The 17,164-nt window shown below is 34.9% G+C and overlaps 1 protein-coding gene across 1 annotated transcript; it reads left to right on the top strand.

Moving 5' to 3' along the window:
* The first annotated feature begins 311 nt into the window (after positions 1–311).
* Positions 312–13,765, top strand: LOC100374075 (ubiquitin carboxyl-terminal hydrolase isozyme L3-like). Its single transcript, XM_085497724.1, has 6 exons — positions 312–391; positions 1,594–1,722; positions 4,017–4,173; positions 11,970–12,097; positions 12,955–13,089; positions 13,648–13,765. Exons 1-6 carry the CDS (start codon positions 383–385, stop codon positions 13,732–13,734), a joined length of 645 nt encoding a protein of 214 aa, XP_085353850.1. The 5' UTR covers positions 312–382; the 3' UTR covers positions 13,735–13,765.
* Positions 13,766–17,164: the final 3,399 nt, after the last annotated feature.

The raw sequence follows: 17,164 nt of genomic DNA, 5'->3' as shown, positions 1-17,164 counted from the left end.
TGAATCCAGCTTTTTCAAGAACATTACTTAAATTATTTAAAAAAACAACAACAAAAACTAAAAAAAAAACTCTTGCTAGATGATGAATTAATGATTTTATCATAGGTTGGGGTTTTGTTACTTTAATTCAAATGCAAATTTACTTTATTAACCGGAAACTGTCCTGAAACTTTGTGAATAATAAAGAGTAACCTAGGTAGTTCAGTTAGCAGGCAACATGGCTTCCAAACCACGATGGTTACCGCTCGAATCCAATCCAGATGTAAGCGTTTTATCTTATTTATTTTCACAGTGACGTACCCGTCGTATTTACTGTACCATATGCTGTTCTCATTTAGTGCACTAACATTTTTATTTTATTTTTTTCTGTTAATTTCAGGTGATGAACAAGGTAAGAACCGACATCTTGATTCTGTCAAGTCACTTTCAAATCGAAATGAATTCGCACGTTTCATTCATTATAATGTCTAGACCACGCTGCCGTGTTGAACCAGAATGTTATTGACTGTACATGTGACTCTATACGAAAAATGACCGAGCAAACTCGATATTTTTTGCTAGTTTGAGTGTTTTAAAAATGTGAGAACTTTATAATGTTCAGACACGAAGAACTCATTATTATGATATACTTCGTCTGTTATGCTAATTACACGTATAACGGAAGTTGAATTAATATTAAATATTCCAAAATACGAGCAAAAGCAAAATGAAATTGTCGTAACACAGCGCTGTTGAGGGGATTGACCATTAGAAGCCGTGGAATTAAAACTAGAACAATTTTCTTCTCGTAATGTTGTTGCAGCTTTTTCTATCCTCAGTCAAATCCACGCGTTCATGACTATTTTTGTCCGCATTTTTTTTCTCGTATATCTTTTTTTTTCAATAAAGTTTCAGTGGCGAATTTTTCGAAATCTCCCAAAATTTCTAATGATTAACGCTTTAACTGACATTACATTCAATAAACTGATACTTATGTTTGTCAAGTATGTCGAATAATAAAAGATGTAAACTGCAAATCACCCCTTGTAAAGTTGTCTGCTCTGACAGCGAAGTCTCAGGTGTTTACAAATATTTATGACTTTACATCTAGCAGCAATCTGCATGACAAACAGTGATAAATTCACTATTATCATGCATATAATTGTGTGGAATTGTTATGAACAAATTTATCAAATGTGGATGTAAAGAAATATTTAGCGACATTGTTTCTTTATTTGTAATATCATTGCATTGTGATGTAACTGTTGACTGTTACTCTTTTTTTAAATTGACTTTATAACTTCTGTAAATTACATTGGCTGGAATTAATTTTGAAAAGACTTATTAGGTGTTTTGTATGGTATTTATTTTCACTGATTTCTGACAAATTGAATGTAAAATATAGGAAAAAGGGTATATTCACTGGATTTTAATTATTTTCACTGAATCATTCCTTCAGTGAAAATAGCGAAAATTAAGTATTTAACAGTATTATTAATATTGAATTAAGCATCATGCATTTGCTACATAAATAGTATTAATATTTAAATAATAATCCGTTTGATGCCTAGAATTATATATCTGTATCGTTTATCTTTTTGTGTATGTTTGTAGTTTGTTCATCAACTAGGAATGTCCAAATCTTGGCAGTTTTGTGATGTTTATGGTTTAGACCCAGATTTACTTGGTATGGTACCGTCCCCAGTAGCAGCTGTTTTATTATTGTTTCCTATCAATGAAAAGGTATGTATACTGTTCATATTTAGAACATTTTATTCAAGTGATTCATGCTTGGATTATATTCAAGAGGTTGTTTATGTTTTTATGCTCTTCATTTGTTTGGTTAGCATTGCTGTTTTATTTCAGTGATTTGTGTCAGGTAGTTTAAGGGGGAATGACATTTTTATTTTGAATAAAATGCATTATTATTTGTTTTGTAATTGACAATTAGTGTTAAAAATTGCCACAGTGTCTATATTGCCGTTTTATAATAAGGATCTAATATATTCATTAAGCAGAGCAGAAAATAACGCCTCATGTATTATGCAACAGAACAAACTGCAGAATTGTAATGTTTACGCACGCATCCAATGAAAGAATGTGATTTTTTGCATACAGTTTATCTGCAATTAAAATCAAGTATCATTCTTACCCGTCTCATGGGTAATCAACAAGTGGCTCAGTTATAAAGCAGATTCTATGCATTTGGAGAATTAGAAACAGTAAAGTCTGCATATGCTACTTTAATTTAAAAACCAAAAAACTTCGAAGAATATTTAAATTACTAGTATGTAGCAGTAACATTCCGATTAACTATATTTCAAAATTGTATTATGTAGTCACAAAAGAAGTAATTTTGTTGAAGATGGGTTGTTACAGTGTGTCCTCTAACCTACAATGGTTTGTGATTTTTAGGGATCAATAGAAATTTGAGGGAGTCCATTTTCTAGAAAAAAACTGCAAGAGGGAGTACTGCAATTCAGCGGTGCAACCAGGTTGGGAAGATAGGGTTTTCCCTATTAGGGTGTGAAGTTTTTGATAATTCTAAGTTAAAATGGAGCATTTTATGGCTTCCTTGTGGCCAAAATTACTATTGGACAGATTCCAGTTGAAGACTGGCCACATGTGATCCCTGGTCAATCAGAATTTTATGGGTGCCAGAGAATCTGTTCCCCAGGGTAAAGGGGCGCTGTGCCCCCTGTTCCCTTGTTTAAAAAAATCCCTGGTAGCAGCATTGTGTTGCATAGCATCATTCTTCTTTTGATTTGATAATTGGCATTGGATTATATAAGCTAAATGTCATGTGCCCACCTATTTATAAACCAAAGGTTGTGTTTTATAGGCTTTATTGCACTTTATAGACAAACACATTATGGACATATGTAGACAGTGTATAGTAAATGCCGTATGGCTTGTGTATACCGTCTTAAAAATGATGGTGGGTGTTGTGTCACCCATGTGAGTTCAGTATTACGAAGATGCTGAATTTGTTGCGTTGATCAACATGTACAACAGAGACACCAGCCACTAAGGGTACAGTCCTACAGTACAGAACAGAACAAATTGCCATCATTTCAGATGAGTGAATTTAAAACCTAATTTTAAGTCGTGGACACTTTTGAGGTTAAACACACCACTTATTGACGCTGTTGTATACATCATTCACATTGGCCATTTCTGGAGGTTTTCAGCAAGTAATGTGTTAATTTCATAATTTCTGGAATGGTTTGAATGCATCCTAGGACACTATGGAGTCAAAGTCTGTATGTGTTAAGGTCTGCAGGTGCTTGTGTTCGTCCAAGCCTGGTTGACGCCAGGATAGCGCATTAAAATTGTCATTTGATAGAGATGGCCGCACAGCCCTGTCATGTAGTCCCAAACATGAATATGACTTCTATGGCAAAAATGCACTATGTGTCAGCACTAGCACTTGCAATTTGCACTTACAAAAAACAGTGACATTCAATGTCCAGAACTGTCGCCTGGCACAAAAACATTTAAAAGGGAATCGCTCAATCCCATGGATTGCACCAAAGAATCATGGGACACTATTGTTTATGTTGTTTACAATGTTAATCTATCTTTTGTTATCCATTGTTATTTTAATCCAGAAAGTAAATTTGTTGTGAGATTAGGCTTAACTGGAAGGTGCCCCTTTAAAAAAAAAATAAAAAAAAGTCTGTGTTTAGTGCACTTTGCGATCAGATAAAAACTCCCATTCATGCTTGTCGCTGGGAGTGTGTATTGGGTTGCAGGTAAATCATTGTTTATTAACACAAATCTTGCACATCCATGGTGTGAAGACCGCTGCCCTTTTAAAAAAAAAAAAAGTTGAAGTTGGCATTTATCGAAAAACTCTCATTTTTACTTGTCAATGCGAGAAATCGCAGGAAAAATCCCTTATTTACACAAATCATGCACATATGTAGCACAACGACCATTGCCTTTTAACCAAATGTTTCATAGAGGTATATGCACTATATAAATACTTTTGTTTACATACCAATTTTAAAATCGCTAATTTTATCATGGTTCAGTATGAAACTTTCAAGAAAGAAGAGGAAGAGAAAATTGATAAAGATGGTCAGACTGTTAGTTCTAATTTGTATTACATGAAACAGACTATTGGTAATGCATGTGGCACAATTGGACTGCTACATGCTATTGCAAACAACAAACACAGAATTGAACTTGGTAAGTACATTTATTTATAACACTATATACATCCTTGAAAAAAAAATGTACTGGCAGAAAACAGTTTTGTGATGTCTGCGCTGTCCTGTTTGTGCTGCCGCAATAATTAGTGTGGATCGAAAACTGCTATGTGATATCCTTTGCCCCTATGGTATTTTTTAAACCATCAGCAAATAAGAGTTAGAATACAAATCCAAAGATAACATCATTTTTACTGCTCCTTTACCTGTTTTGGTCACTTTCTAGTGAACGAGCTCATGTAATTAATATTTTCCCCAAACGCAATGTTATAATACTGCTTCTTGCAATGTCCCGCTTAATCAATCTCTGCTGCTAAGTCATAAATGTGCTTCTGTAAGTAATTATATCACTCCATTGTTCTGGCCATTGGTTTATTTTAGTAAATCGAAACATGTCTCTTTGTCATTATGCTAATTTGTAAACTGACCGTACTTGTATTCGTATGCAGAGTGTAACTACAACGGTTGCACTCGTATGCTAAGTGTAATTACTAAAAATAATTGTCATTTTTTATTAACCGACATTGTCTTAGGTACATAAATCTGGCATATTTTGTAAATCGTTATTGTAAATCAGATTTTACCCCTTGCCTTTGGCCTTGTGCATTTACAAGATGCTGACATAAATTATGACATTATTTACATTAAACTCACGAGTGCCAACTCATGTGATTAACTATACTTAATGCACCTTCTGCTGAACTATTTGTCATACTTGCTGTTATTGACTTATTGCCTATTCCCATCAAAATGTTTGTTCACCTTTGATTAATTGACTGATAATGATGAACTTCAGTTTAGTTTCATCTATAAATTGAAACTTGTTGGCAGGGTTAAATTTTTCCCTAAAAACATGTCTGGGTGCAGTATATATTTGTTCAGTCACAGTCCTTTGAGTGCTTCAATGTATACAGACACCTTATTCAAGTTTGGTAAATGTCTTAAACGTGTTCAGCACAGCAATTTGCATTTATTTCCTCCGCTGTCGACTTGCACGACAGAGCAGAGCTGTTCATATTACATTTTCAACTTCTTGAAAACTGCTACTTGCTATAATACACTATATTGTAATTTAACTCAAGATCCTATAAAGGGTACGATATCAATAAAGTTCATTATTATTATTAGTCCCCGTTCGGACAAAGTCCGAAAACGGGGACCTATAATTCGGTCTCCGTCCGTCTGTGTGTCTGTGCGTCCGTCCGGAGTCGTATCTCAGAATCCCTTGGACCAATTCTGTTCATTCTTTGCATGTGCCTAGTACTTTATGTCGGACATATGCACATGCAGTGGTTTAGTGATTTGATTCAAAATGGCCGACTGGCAGCCATCTCGTTTTTTTAAAATGTTGTATTTTGGACATGCTTTGTCAGTTTTCATTCAAACTTTGTCAGTTTTCATTCAAACTTGGTACATAGATTATACATGTTAGGATACATGTCCATGATGATTTATTTCACAATTGGATCAAAGATGGCCGACTGGCAGCCATCTTGTTTTTTGAAAATCTTGTATTTTGGACATGCTTTGTCAGTTTTCATTCAAATTTAGTACATAGATCATACATGTTAAGATACATGTCCCCGACCGTCCGTGAGTTCCTGAGTCTGTCCGTCTGACCGTCCATCTGACCGTCTGTCCGTGCGTCAGTCTGTCCAACGTCATATTTCAGAATCCTATTGACAGATTCCGTTCATTCTTTGCATGTGCCTAGTACCTTATGTGGGACATATGCACATGCAGTGGTTTAGCGATTTGATTCAAAATGGCCGACTGGCAGCCATCTTGTTTTTTGAAAATGTTGTATTTTGGACATGCTTTGTCAGTTGTCATTCAAACTTGGTACATAGATTATACATGTTAGGATACATGTCCATGACGATTTATTTCGCAATTGGATCAAAGATGGTCGACTGGCAGGCATCTTGTTTTTGTTTTTTTATGCGGTATCTTGGACGTGCTCTGTCAGTTTTCATTCAAATTTGGCACTTACAAGTACTTTATACATGTTAGGATGCATGTCCATGACAATTTGTTTCAAAATCTGGTCAAGGATGGCCGATTGACAGCCATCTGACTTTTTGGCCTTACTACTATATTTCCACAATTTATGTACCATTTTCATTCGTATTTGGCACATACATCATACATATCAGTGTGTTTCATAATCAGATCAAAGATGGCCGAACAACGGCTGTTTTTATTTTGGCCATATTACTATGACACGAAACGCGCGTTTTGATGTAAATAAACAATCTGTTGTATACGCCACTTGGAACTAAAGGACACACTCGCGACAACCCCTCCGCTTTCATATGACAAGCACAAAGAGAACTTAACGGGGACTGTGTCATTTTCAATGACTTGTTATTACTTGGTATATATGTGTACCTTGGGTAGTGCACTTCTCTCAGATTTGTTAGTTTTGTGATATTTCCAAATCTCTAATTTTGATGAAATTTTTTGTCATTTTTGGTGTTATTTTCGACTTAATCTTGAAAACAGCTTGCCTGATTGCTTTAATATTTTATATGTAGACCCCTTGAATTAACCTTTAGTCAGATTATTCATTTTGTGACAATACCTTAAATTCTTTAATTTTAGTGAATATTTTTTACATAAAAAAAAAGTGTTATTTTCGACTGTCTAACTACCGGTACAGTGTATTTTGCAGAGCTATATCAGCCGACAGACTGCTTGTTGAGCAAGTTGGTGGAACATTTAAAACTAAGCATTAGTATAGTAGTCTGTAATTAAATGTATACTGTAAAGTGGTTATATTTGACGGGGTTAAATTTTAGCGCATTCGTGATTTTGACAATTTAACGGTGTTTAAATTTCACGCACTGAGTACAAAATCAAAACAATGTCCAGCTACGTAAATGTTCATCTGTTTCACGTCCTGTCTGCTCAGTTGTTTGGCCTTTTGTTTATTGTTGCGATTTTCACACTTTTTTGATGAAAATAAATGTGCTAATGTTTTTTGTAAACAACCAACCACAAGCAGGAAGTTTAGCTTAAATCGGTATAAAGTAGAGTGTCTGTGAAAGACGCATCGCTTTACTTTTAGGAGATCGCTCTACGCATTACGTTCGCTACTCACTAATAGTTATACTAGTACTACAATTCAATTAATCATGGCTGGCAGCCTGATGCATTGGTTAAAAAAAGCACCATTGCCTGCTCAAACTGAACCAGGTTTGCTCGATCCGAACGACACACAAGACATCGAAAAAAGCAAGCTGCCTCAGGATGCCATTTCCGTGATAAACGAAGAAATCACCGTAGCAAGTAGGAAACGAAAACGTGGTAATTATGAGCACTACGATGACACAACCAGAGCAAAAATTGCAAAGTTTGCAATCAACAATGGAGTGATGAATGCCACGAGAAAATTCAGTAAGGAATTTGGAAAGCCGATCAGCGAAAGTACCGTTCGTGGTATGAAGAGGTCTTACCTAAAAGAGGCCCGCTACGGAACCGAGAACATCAACAAACTACCAGCAAAGCGTGGGCGTCCTGTAATGTTAGGTGATGAACTCGACTCTAAAGTGCAATCCTATGTACGTCAACTTCGCATCAAAGGTGGTGTTGTAAATTCGTCAGTTAGTATCGCTATTGCAAGAGGTGTATTGCTACATGAAAACCGAAGTTTGCTGGGTGAATATGGAGGCCATGTGAGTTTAAGCGTGGACTGGGCAAAGTCATTGCTACATCGTATGGGGTACGTCAAGAGAAAAGGGACAAAGGCAGTGAAAAAAGTGGTTAATGATTTTCCAGCTGTTAAAGAAAAGTTTCTGAACCGTATAAAAGAGACTGTGGAAAAATACAACGTTCCCCAAGAGCTTGTCATCAATTGGGACCAGACTGGTGTTGCCATTATTCCCGCGGGAGAATGGACCATGGAAGCAGAGGGGAGTCGCCAAGTGTCAATAACCGGCCTCGATGACAAGCGTCAAATAACAGCTGTATTTGCCGCGTCTGCTACGGGAGAATTTTTACCACCACAGCTACTCTATCAGGGAAAAACCGATCGCTGTCATGCTAACTACAAATTTCCCGAGTCTTGGGACATTTTCCACACTGAAAGCCACTGGTCTAATCACGATTCTATGATGCGATACATCGACAAGGTGTTTATCCCCTACGTTAAGGCGACGAGAGCGAGGCTGCAGTTACCGCCCACACAACAAGCCGTCGCCATTTTTGATGTGTACAAGGCACATCGGGGTGAAGAACTGCTGAATAAACTCCGTGAAAGTAACATCTCTGTCGTATTTGTTCCAGCATGCTGTACAGATCGCCTGCAGCCCTTGGATTTAGCAGCAAACAAAGTCTTCAAGGACAAGATGAAGCGAGAATTTCAGCTATGGTACGGAGATCGCGTATGCTCTGCATTGGGCAATTCTGTTGATGATCCAACATCAACGTTAGATCTACGGCTAAGTTCAATGAAACCACTTCATGCAAAATGGTTGGTCAGTGCAGTACAGCAAGTTTCCCAACAGCGTGAACAACTTGTAGAAGGCTTTGCACAAGCTGGAATTCTGAATTGTTTTCAGTAAGAGAACTGAATTTTCTCGTACTAGTATTGTATTTACAGTGACGTCCTCGCCATTATTTACATTTTAAAAATACTACTACTAGTATTTAACATTGTTATAATTTATTTCTGTATGTACAATAAAGCAAGATGAATAGTAATATTTCTTATTTTACTATTATTATAATGTGTGGATGAATGAAAATTGGTCACGCAATACCCTATACTAGTACTAGTACCTACATGTACTGGTGCATTCGACTTCCTGTCCCAATGACGACAATGATAAATGGCGGTGTTTTAATTTCACGCACTTCTAGTTTGCGTTAAATACGCGAAAATTAAACCCCGTCAATAATTACCCATTTTACAGTAGTTTAATTTGTTATATCGTGTAATTTGGAGCTTATCCTTGTGTCAAATGTTATCTAAAACTGAGACATGTCAATGGCTATTATCACTTACATGCATTGTAGTTTGATATTAATTTGACTAACATCACAATTTGGTGATGTCATCATCTATATTCATGCTAGACTGCAAAAACAAATTTACTGTTCTAATTTATTGGACATAGGAATATACATCTTATTGTAATTCAGAGATTGTCGTGATGATGAGTCATACACATTATTTGATATTCAAGGGACGATGCTTGAGGAGACAGTGTAAATAGCAGTGTTAGCTGTGACAGTACAATGTGTTATCTGTATATTTTTCCATTCTTTTCACCAAAATTCTATCTTAGTGTCAACTTGAAGGTATATATGGTACTGTTAAAATCCTGTTATAAACCGCGGTTTATATTACAATGTATCAAATAAAAAATTGGGATCAACAGCTCAAGTTCAGGATGCGGTTTCTATTATGTACATATTGCAATCATTTTTCCCCCACATCACTTGCACAAAACAAACAATACACCGTACAATCTTTTGAATATAAGCGCAACTCCAATTTAGATGTCAGGAAAGAGTGATAAGCGCCACGTCACAAAAAAACTGTTGCCATGAAAAAAAATATACTCAGTATATTTAATGTAATACGCATTTATTTTTTAATTTTCTTTGTAACGGAAAGTATATTCTGACAGGAGTATCAAATAAAAACAAATATTAATGCATTGCTTAGTAGAAAATGATCATGGTACGGCACTAAAAAAGTATGGTACCGTGGGTACTGTAACGCAATCCGGCCATGCTTCGGCTCACAAGTGAATAACTTGCTTGTTTTCGAAGTGTTAAAATTGTTGATTATTACTCAGTAGTGATTATAATAACGCACAAAAATAAATTCGTTGAATTGTTATCAAATGCAAGGAAAATTCAACTTAGTTTCACCATAAGCGACTTATTTCGGTCACATGTAAACAATCGATGTGATACAACATCAGCCATGTAGTTTGAATGCACACGAGACGTTACTTGACCGGTGCTAATTAACCAATCAAAATGCTGGATGGTGCCCACATGTTCAAATTACCTCAGTTCATTTAAATATGTTATTTCCAAATTAGGAATGTGCACAATTATATATTATGATCGCTGTATTCCAGTCATGCAAATATTACATTGTACATACAAAAAGGCAGTAAAAACTGTAATCTTGTAATTTGGCCTTGGGTAATGTTTTAATTTTAGGTTACTTAGGTATTCAGTAATTCCACTATGTTTTTTATTCGTGTTACATTGATGATTTCGTTTGGGCATTCTGAAGCCTTTTGCATAAGAATCCTACATTGTACAATTTTGATTTTTACCCTTGTACTGTAGAATACTTTATTTTTGCTTGGAATTTATTTTCGCTGAAGGGATGATTCCGTGAAAATATAATCCAGCGAATTTACTTTTTAGTCCCCGTTCGGACGTAGTCCGAAAACGGGGACTTACGTTTTGCCCTGTGTGCGTTCGTGCGTCCGTGATCACCTGTATCTCGAACATGCATGGACCGATTAAGTTCAAACTTCACTCATACATCACACATTATATGGGACATATGCACATGCATTGTTTTCATGATCCGATTAACGATAGCTGAATAGCGGCCATTTTAAGGCTGAAAATGCATCAAAATCGCATTTTTTCACCATTCCGGACCCGGATCTCAGTTATGCATGGACGGATTTTGTTCAAATTTGGTACATACATTAAACATAATAGGACCTTGATGCACGTCATTTTTTTTTTGGATCGGGTTTGAAATGGCCGACTGGCGGCCATTTTGTTTTAAAGAATTCAGTTCTGGATTCGTATCTGAGACATGCCTGGATTGATCGAGTTCAAACTTCACACACACAAGGTACATCATGTCAGAAATATGTATGCATTTGTTTCATGATCTCATTAACGATAGCCAAATGGCGGCCGCTTTAAGGCCGAAAATGCATTTCAATCGCATATTTTAACCATTCCGGACCTGGATCTCAGTTATGCATGGACGGATTTTGTTCAATTTTGGTACATACATTAAACATAATAGGACCTTGATGCACGTCATTTTTTTTTTCGGATCAAGTTCGAAATGGCCGACTGGCGGCCATTTTGTTTTAAAGAATTCAGTTCTGGATCCGTATCCGAGACATGTCTGGATTGATCAATTTCAAACTTCACACATACATGGTACATCATGTCACAAATAGATATGTGCATTTGTTTCATGATCCGCTTAACAATAGCTGAATGATGGCCATTTTAAGGCCGAAAATGCATCAAAATCACGTATTTTCACAATTCCGGAACCGGATCTCGGTCATGCTCAGATTTAGTACAATGTGTTGTACATATACAGGTGCATTTCGGTCATGATCTGCTTTGAATGTATATGTCACTCAAATATGAACGGAACGGGGACGTGTCATTGACAATGACTTGTTTTTCTATATTTTACATTGAACTCATCAAAAATCAGTGAAAATAAATTCCATACCAAACGCCCAAAAAGCCTTTTCAGTGAAAATAAATTCCATACCAAATGCCCAAAAAGCCTTTTCAGTGAAAATTAATTCCAGTGAAAATAAAGTATTCCACAGTAATATGCATTTAAGACATTTAATTGTAATCTTTCTACTTTTTTCTTTGCACGCTCATGGATGGGGATGCAAAAATGAATGGGGACTATTTCATTGACAATGCCTTGGTCTTTAAATGTTTTATCAGAGTGACATTCTCAGAATTAAAATTATAGAATATTTACCACTGACATATATTTTATTAAAATATTTTTTTACCTCATAGATGGTAGTTTGAAGAAATTTATAGATGATACTGAAAAGATGAGTCCTGCAGAGCGTGCTGAATACTTGGAAAAAGATGAAAGCATATCTGCTGCTCATGAAAGTAGTGCCCAAGAAGGCCAAACTGAGGTAATGCAAGAATAATCTAATCAGACGATACACGAGTGTCAACAGAATATCTAACAAAATTTCTGAAATAAAAAATTTGACCTTTAAATTCGGTCTCACTCTAGGAACAGACTGAATTTCCTTCTAGCACTGACCTTACAGATAATTATTCACACCTTTTAGACAATAAACTGAAAAACCATTTATTTTCACTGACATTTAATTTCACTACTTTGATGTTTTGAGCATATTCACTGGGTTTTAATTTCATGAACTTGTCATGGAAACAATGAGTTTTATTTTTATGTTTACGTAGATTTAATTTAGATATTAATTATTAGCGAAAATTGCAAACTTGAAACTTATTAAATAATTAATGCAATAATACAATTACTGTAGCCATGCATATCATTAATGCTGCTCAGAACACCCAACTATACAAACAAAAAAGTGACAGTGAACAGGGAATGAAATGATTCATAACTGAGATTATTTTTAAGTAAAAAAATCATTACCCCACCATATTAAACCAACTTCAACCTATCCAAAACATTTACTAATACTACAAATAGTTCTACCTGTTTCCAGACTCCAGACTGCAGTCTAGAGACTGATGCATTTTATTAGATTTTGAATTTGGTTTTAATTAAAAAAAATGTTGAAGTTCAGTAGAACATAATTTTGAAAATAGTTTAATTTTATGTAAACCATGTTCAACTATATAGGCTAACTTTTCTATTCATTATGTTATGCTGCTGTGACTAAAAAAAAAAAATGATTTCCTTGTCTAACAATTTAAAAAAAAATGAAGATGTAGTATAAAGCAAAAATGATTCTTAGGTTTCTAAGGTTCTCTGTTTATTTATTTATTTTTGCAGGCTCCAGCCCGGGAAGAAAATGTTAATTTACATTTCATAGCTTTCGTACACAAAGACGGTGAATTGTACGAGTTAGATGGACGTAAACCATTCCCCATTAATCATGGAAAGACTGCTGAGGATACTTTACTGCAGGTAATGTAGTCTGTGAAAACAAAATTCTTATTATTTATAAATACTTTATTTATTACCTCCACTGTCGACTTATCACGGAGCTTATCATATGAGTGATTGTACGTCATCGTCCGTGTCACAATTTTACTTTTTGGACTTCTTCTTGAAAACTACACGTCTGAATGCTTTGATACTTGGTGTATATGTACCTTGGGTAGACCTCTCTTAGATTTGTTCATTTCATGATGTTTCCTTTTAATTCTCTAATTTTGATGAATATTTTTGTTATTTATGGTAAAAAGTGGCATTTTCGTCTTCTTGTTAAAAAAGCAAGTCCGATTGCTTTAATATTACATATATAGGTACCTCAGGTAGACCAAGTTAACTTGTTTGACCTCGTCAGTTGACCAAGTGAACTTGTTTGACCTCTTTATCAGTTGACCAAGTAAACTAGTTTGACCTCGTCAGTTGACCAAGTAAACTAGTTTGACCTCTGTCAGTCTACAATACAATCTTGTTTGATCTCTTTGCCTGTTGTCTATGTATCAATTCCTTGATTATGTTTGTTTTGAATTTCAGGATGCTGCTGGTGCATGCAAGGCATTTATGGCACGAGATCCAGCTGAACTTCATTTCACAGTGGTAGCTCTAGCAAAAGCTCAATAAATCTCAATTAATGTTGTACAACTTAACATAATTACTGTCAAGAAGCACATTTCTGTGATTATGTAATATTTGTAGAACATGTGCAGTTTCTTGGTATTAATGTGTGGCAACTGCCAGTGTCATCTTTGTTAGTGAGGCTACCAGATTATACTGCTTGTTATCAACATTCCACATTGGACTTCCTGCTAATATTTTGCTCTTTCACCATGTAAATGTATTGCAACATCATGAAGTATGAGGTGATCACACTTGCGTAGCGTGCATGAGAAAATCTTGTAACTGTTACACATGAGCAGCCTGCTTTATCTATTAGCCAATCAGCAAAAGGCAAAATATTATCCAGACTATTGATATCATGGTACCCAAAATACTTGCATATATGATAAGCTTGCAAATTCGGTGATAATTATATTTTTTTCTTTGAAGATGATTTTATTTTAAATCATTCATTTTGTTATTTGTTGTATGCACTTTAATAAATAATTTTTTTTTTCCTCAACAAAATATGCAAATCTTATTAAGGTAATTCTTGTGATGGATTTTTGATTTAGATAGTATTATTTATTTGAGTATTCATCACAAAAATCCTGTGCTTGACATATCAGTACCATTATATTCCACTTGTCTTCTGTTTAAAAAGTTTACATTATCATTACATCGTGAGACATTCTGCATCATCAGGTAAACTGTGTAAATGCCATGTATGCGTTGTATTAATTATGTTCTATAATACGGCTTGTAGCTCTGTAAATCTTGCTGAAACGTATTCCACTGACTATTAATGTTATTATGATTAATTAGTGACCATAAGAAGCAATGTTGATAAGTTTTGATAATTTTAGAGCATGTTGAATTTTTGTTTGATTGCCATATTTTGTTATCGTGGTAGTATTTGTTTGATGCAGTAATGCAAAACACGAAATGCTCTTCGGATTTAACTTCAGGTAATTGAATTGCATACACACGAACATTTTTATTGTTGCAACCAACGAAAAACTGGTACGTTTACTGTTGAAACATTTTGTTTGAATAAAATTTATACCATCCATACATGTTTGAAGAAACATGCTCCAAAATATGCAAAATTATTTACATTGCGTTTCTTTACACACTTAAATCAGCTGATGACAGATGTAGTAGTGTATATGTAGGTAAGCTTGCTTCTGTCAAATAGAATGTTGGTTAAGTCAGGTTAGTGTTGTATCAAGATTGAATGCAATGTGTTTGTAATAAAGTTTATGGCTTTTGTGGCCGATAGCATTTACTTGTTCAGTGTTGTCACACGCAACGTAATATTACCGTAATTGGTATAGTACAGGTGTGATGGTTCAAATACCAAAATGGCAACAGTAACAGAAAGACTTCCCTGGCGGCGATGATAACATACGAACACGGAGCCAACAGATGAGGTTTCAACTGGTACTGGTATTATTATACTCTGCAAACATCAAGTACAATAACGCGATAAAACTCCACTACTCCAATAACTAGATACTTAAACTCCAATACAATTCAACGAGATCTCCGATCTGAACTCTGTGCTGAACAACTCCCCTATATATACCTACACTGTCTATAAATAGACCATTACATCAGCATACACGAGTCTGGAACTTACTACAAATTTCTAGAATGTTCCATTACCTTCTATTGCCTTCTACAGTGTTCAATTACCTATTCAACCATTTTCTAAAAAAAAATCTAGAATATTCCACCAAGACACAGTACGTTTCTAGAACATTCTCAGTGACACGGAAGTGGTAAACAAGTCGTATGCGACAAGTGTGAGCGTGATTAAATTTGTGATCAGTGATCATTTAAAGCTAATCTTTCCAGTAAGTAGGCACCTGCTTGTGAGAAGTTTCTGTGAGGCGATTTTGTTTAGTTTTTAACAATATCTCTAGAACTAATTGTGTTTCTGTGACACTCTGACACAGCTGCCCAAGAACAATGCATATATCTTACTAGTTTGAAGTTAAAATTACCTAATTTGCATAATTAGCAAATTTCCACCCATATCTCGAACCATTTATTTCAATGAAACTTGGAACATAAGTGTCTTTTTGGTTTTTTCCCATGATTCAAACAAATTTCACCAACTTGTGACCATTATGTTTTTTTCACACATTTTCCCCCATTTTTTCGGATACTGTCATAGATTTATTTAATCTTGGATACATCGACACCAACGTTTTTTATGATGTAATTCGGCCGACCATTTTTTGATGAGAAAGTGCTAAGTCATTGTTACATGTCAGCAGCCGTTTCATGAAACTTGGTACACTTAACTTTCTCGAAATTCATAAAACAATTTCCAAAACAAAGTGCCACAATGAGCCATTATTACTTTTATAAACTTTATTCCTGGAAGATGGGTGCCCCTTACTTCCAATACTATATATGTACATTTGTTTTTCATTTTGACCTCTGACAAAGGTGCATATTACCTAATTTCCATAATGAATAATAATTTTTGCCTTTTCCACTGATATCTTGGTGCTAATCATCACATTTCAATGAAACTTGGCACATGGATGCTCTAGGACAATGGTCAGACTTGTTAGTTTTGGTTTAAATATGTGAATATTAATAACCTAATTTGCGTAATTTTTTGGCTTTTCTATCGATATCAAGTTCTAATTACATTTCAAAGTAATTTGATAAAATCTGTGCATATTAATTACCCTAATTGTATAGTAGTTTTCAGCTTTCCTATAAATATCTCAAGTAATTATCTTTTTTAAATGAATCTTGGTATGTAAGACAATGTAACTAATTAGTTTTGGGTTTATATACATCCAAAATTACCTAATTTGTAAAAAAAAAAAAATCATTATTATGAAACTTGGTACACAGACCTATTTAGTTTAAGGTTGAAACATGTGCATAATAATTGCTTAATTTGCATAATAATTACCCATGTTTTTCGCATATCCATTATTGCATTTCAATAAGACCTTGTATATACCTTGCCTGAGAACAATGCATTAGTTTTGGATTGAAATTCGAGCATACTAATTGCATAATCATCACAGACATGATTAGTTTAGTAATGAAAAAACATGTATATTGATGCATATCTAATTATTATCAGCCAATTTCTGAAATCTGCGAAAATTAGTCTTAAATTGAACTTGTGCTCTGGAATGAATTACGACTACGGCCTTTTGACGTGTGATTGTTTCTAAACTAATGCATCTTGCCATAGACCCTACAATTTCAATTTCAATACTTGTAATCACAAGAAAATGCAGAATTCAGCCAGGAAGCTATAAACATACACTGAAAGCTAGAGGCACTGAATGATAAATTTTGCAAAACAAGTTCATATATTCTATCTTGTCATCTCGTTTGATACACCAGCATACAATCTTTACCGTAAGTTACTATCTGTGTTCATTAAATATCTGCTCATGAAATGCATTTTGTA

This window comes from Saccoglossus kowalevskii, chromosome 4 (genome assembly GCF_978046115.1).
Source record: "Saccoglossus kowalevskii chromosome 4, keSacKowa6.1, whole genome shotgun sequence".
Lineage (NCBI taxonomy): Eukaryota > Metazoa > Hemichordata > Enteropneusta > Harrimaniidae > Saccoglossus > Saccoglossus kowalevskii.
Note: the sequence above shows the minus strand (reverse complement) of the source record. Positions and strands in the feature narration are given on the sequence as shown.

What these genes read in the sequence shown, in the direction of transcription:
- LOC100374075 (XM_085497724.1), top strand. An exon ending in TGTTTCCTATCAATGAAAAG is followed by an intron (nt 1,723 to 4,016) that starts GTATGTATACTG and finishes ATCATGGTTCAG; the next exon opens with TATGAAACTTTCAAGAAAGA. An exon ending in CAAACACAGAATTGAACTTG is followed by an intron (nt 4,174 to 11,969) that starts GTAAGTACATTT and finishes TTTACCTCATAG; the next exon opens with ATGGTAGTTTGAAGAAATTT.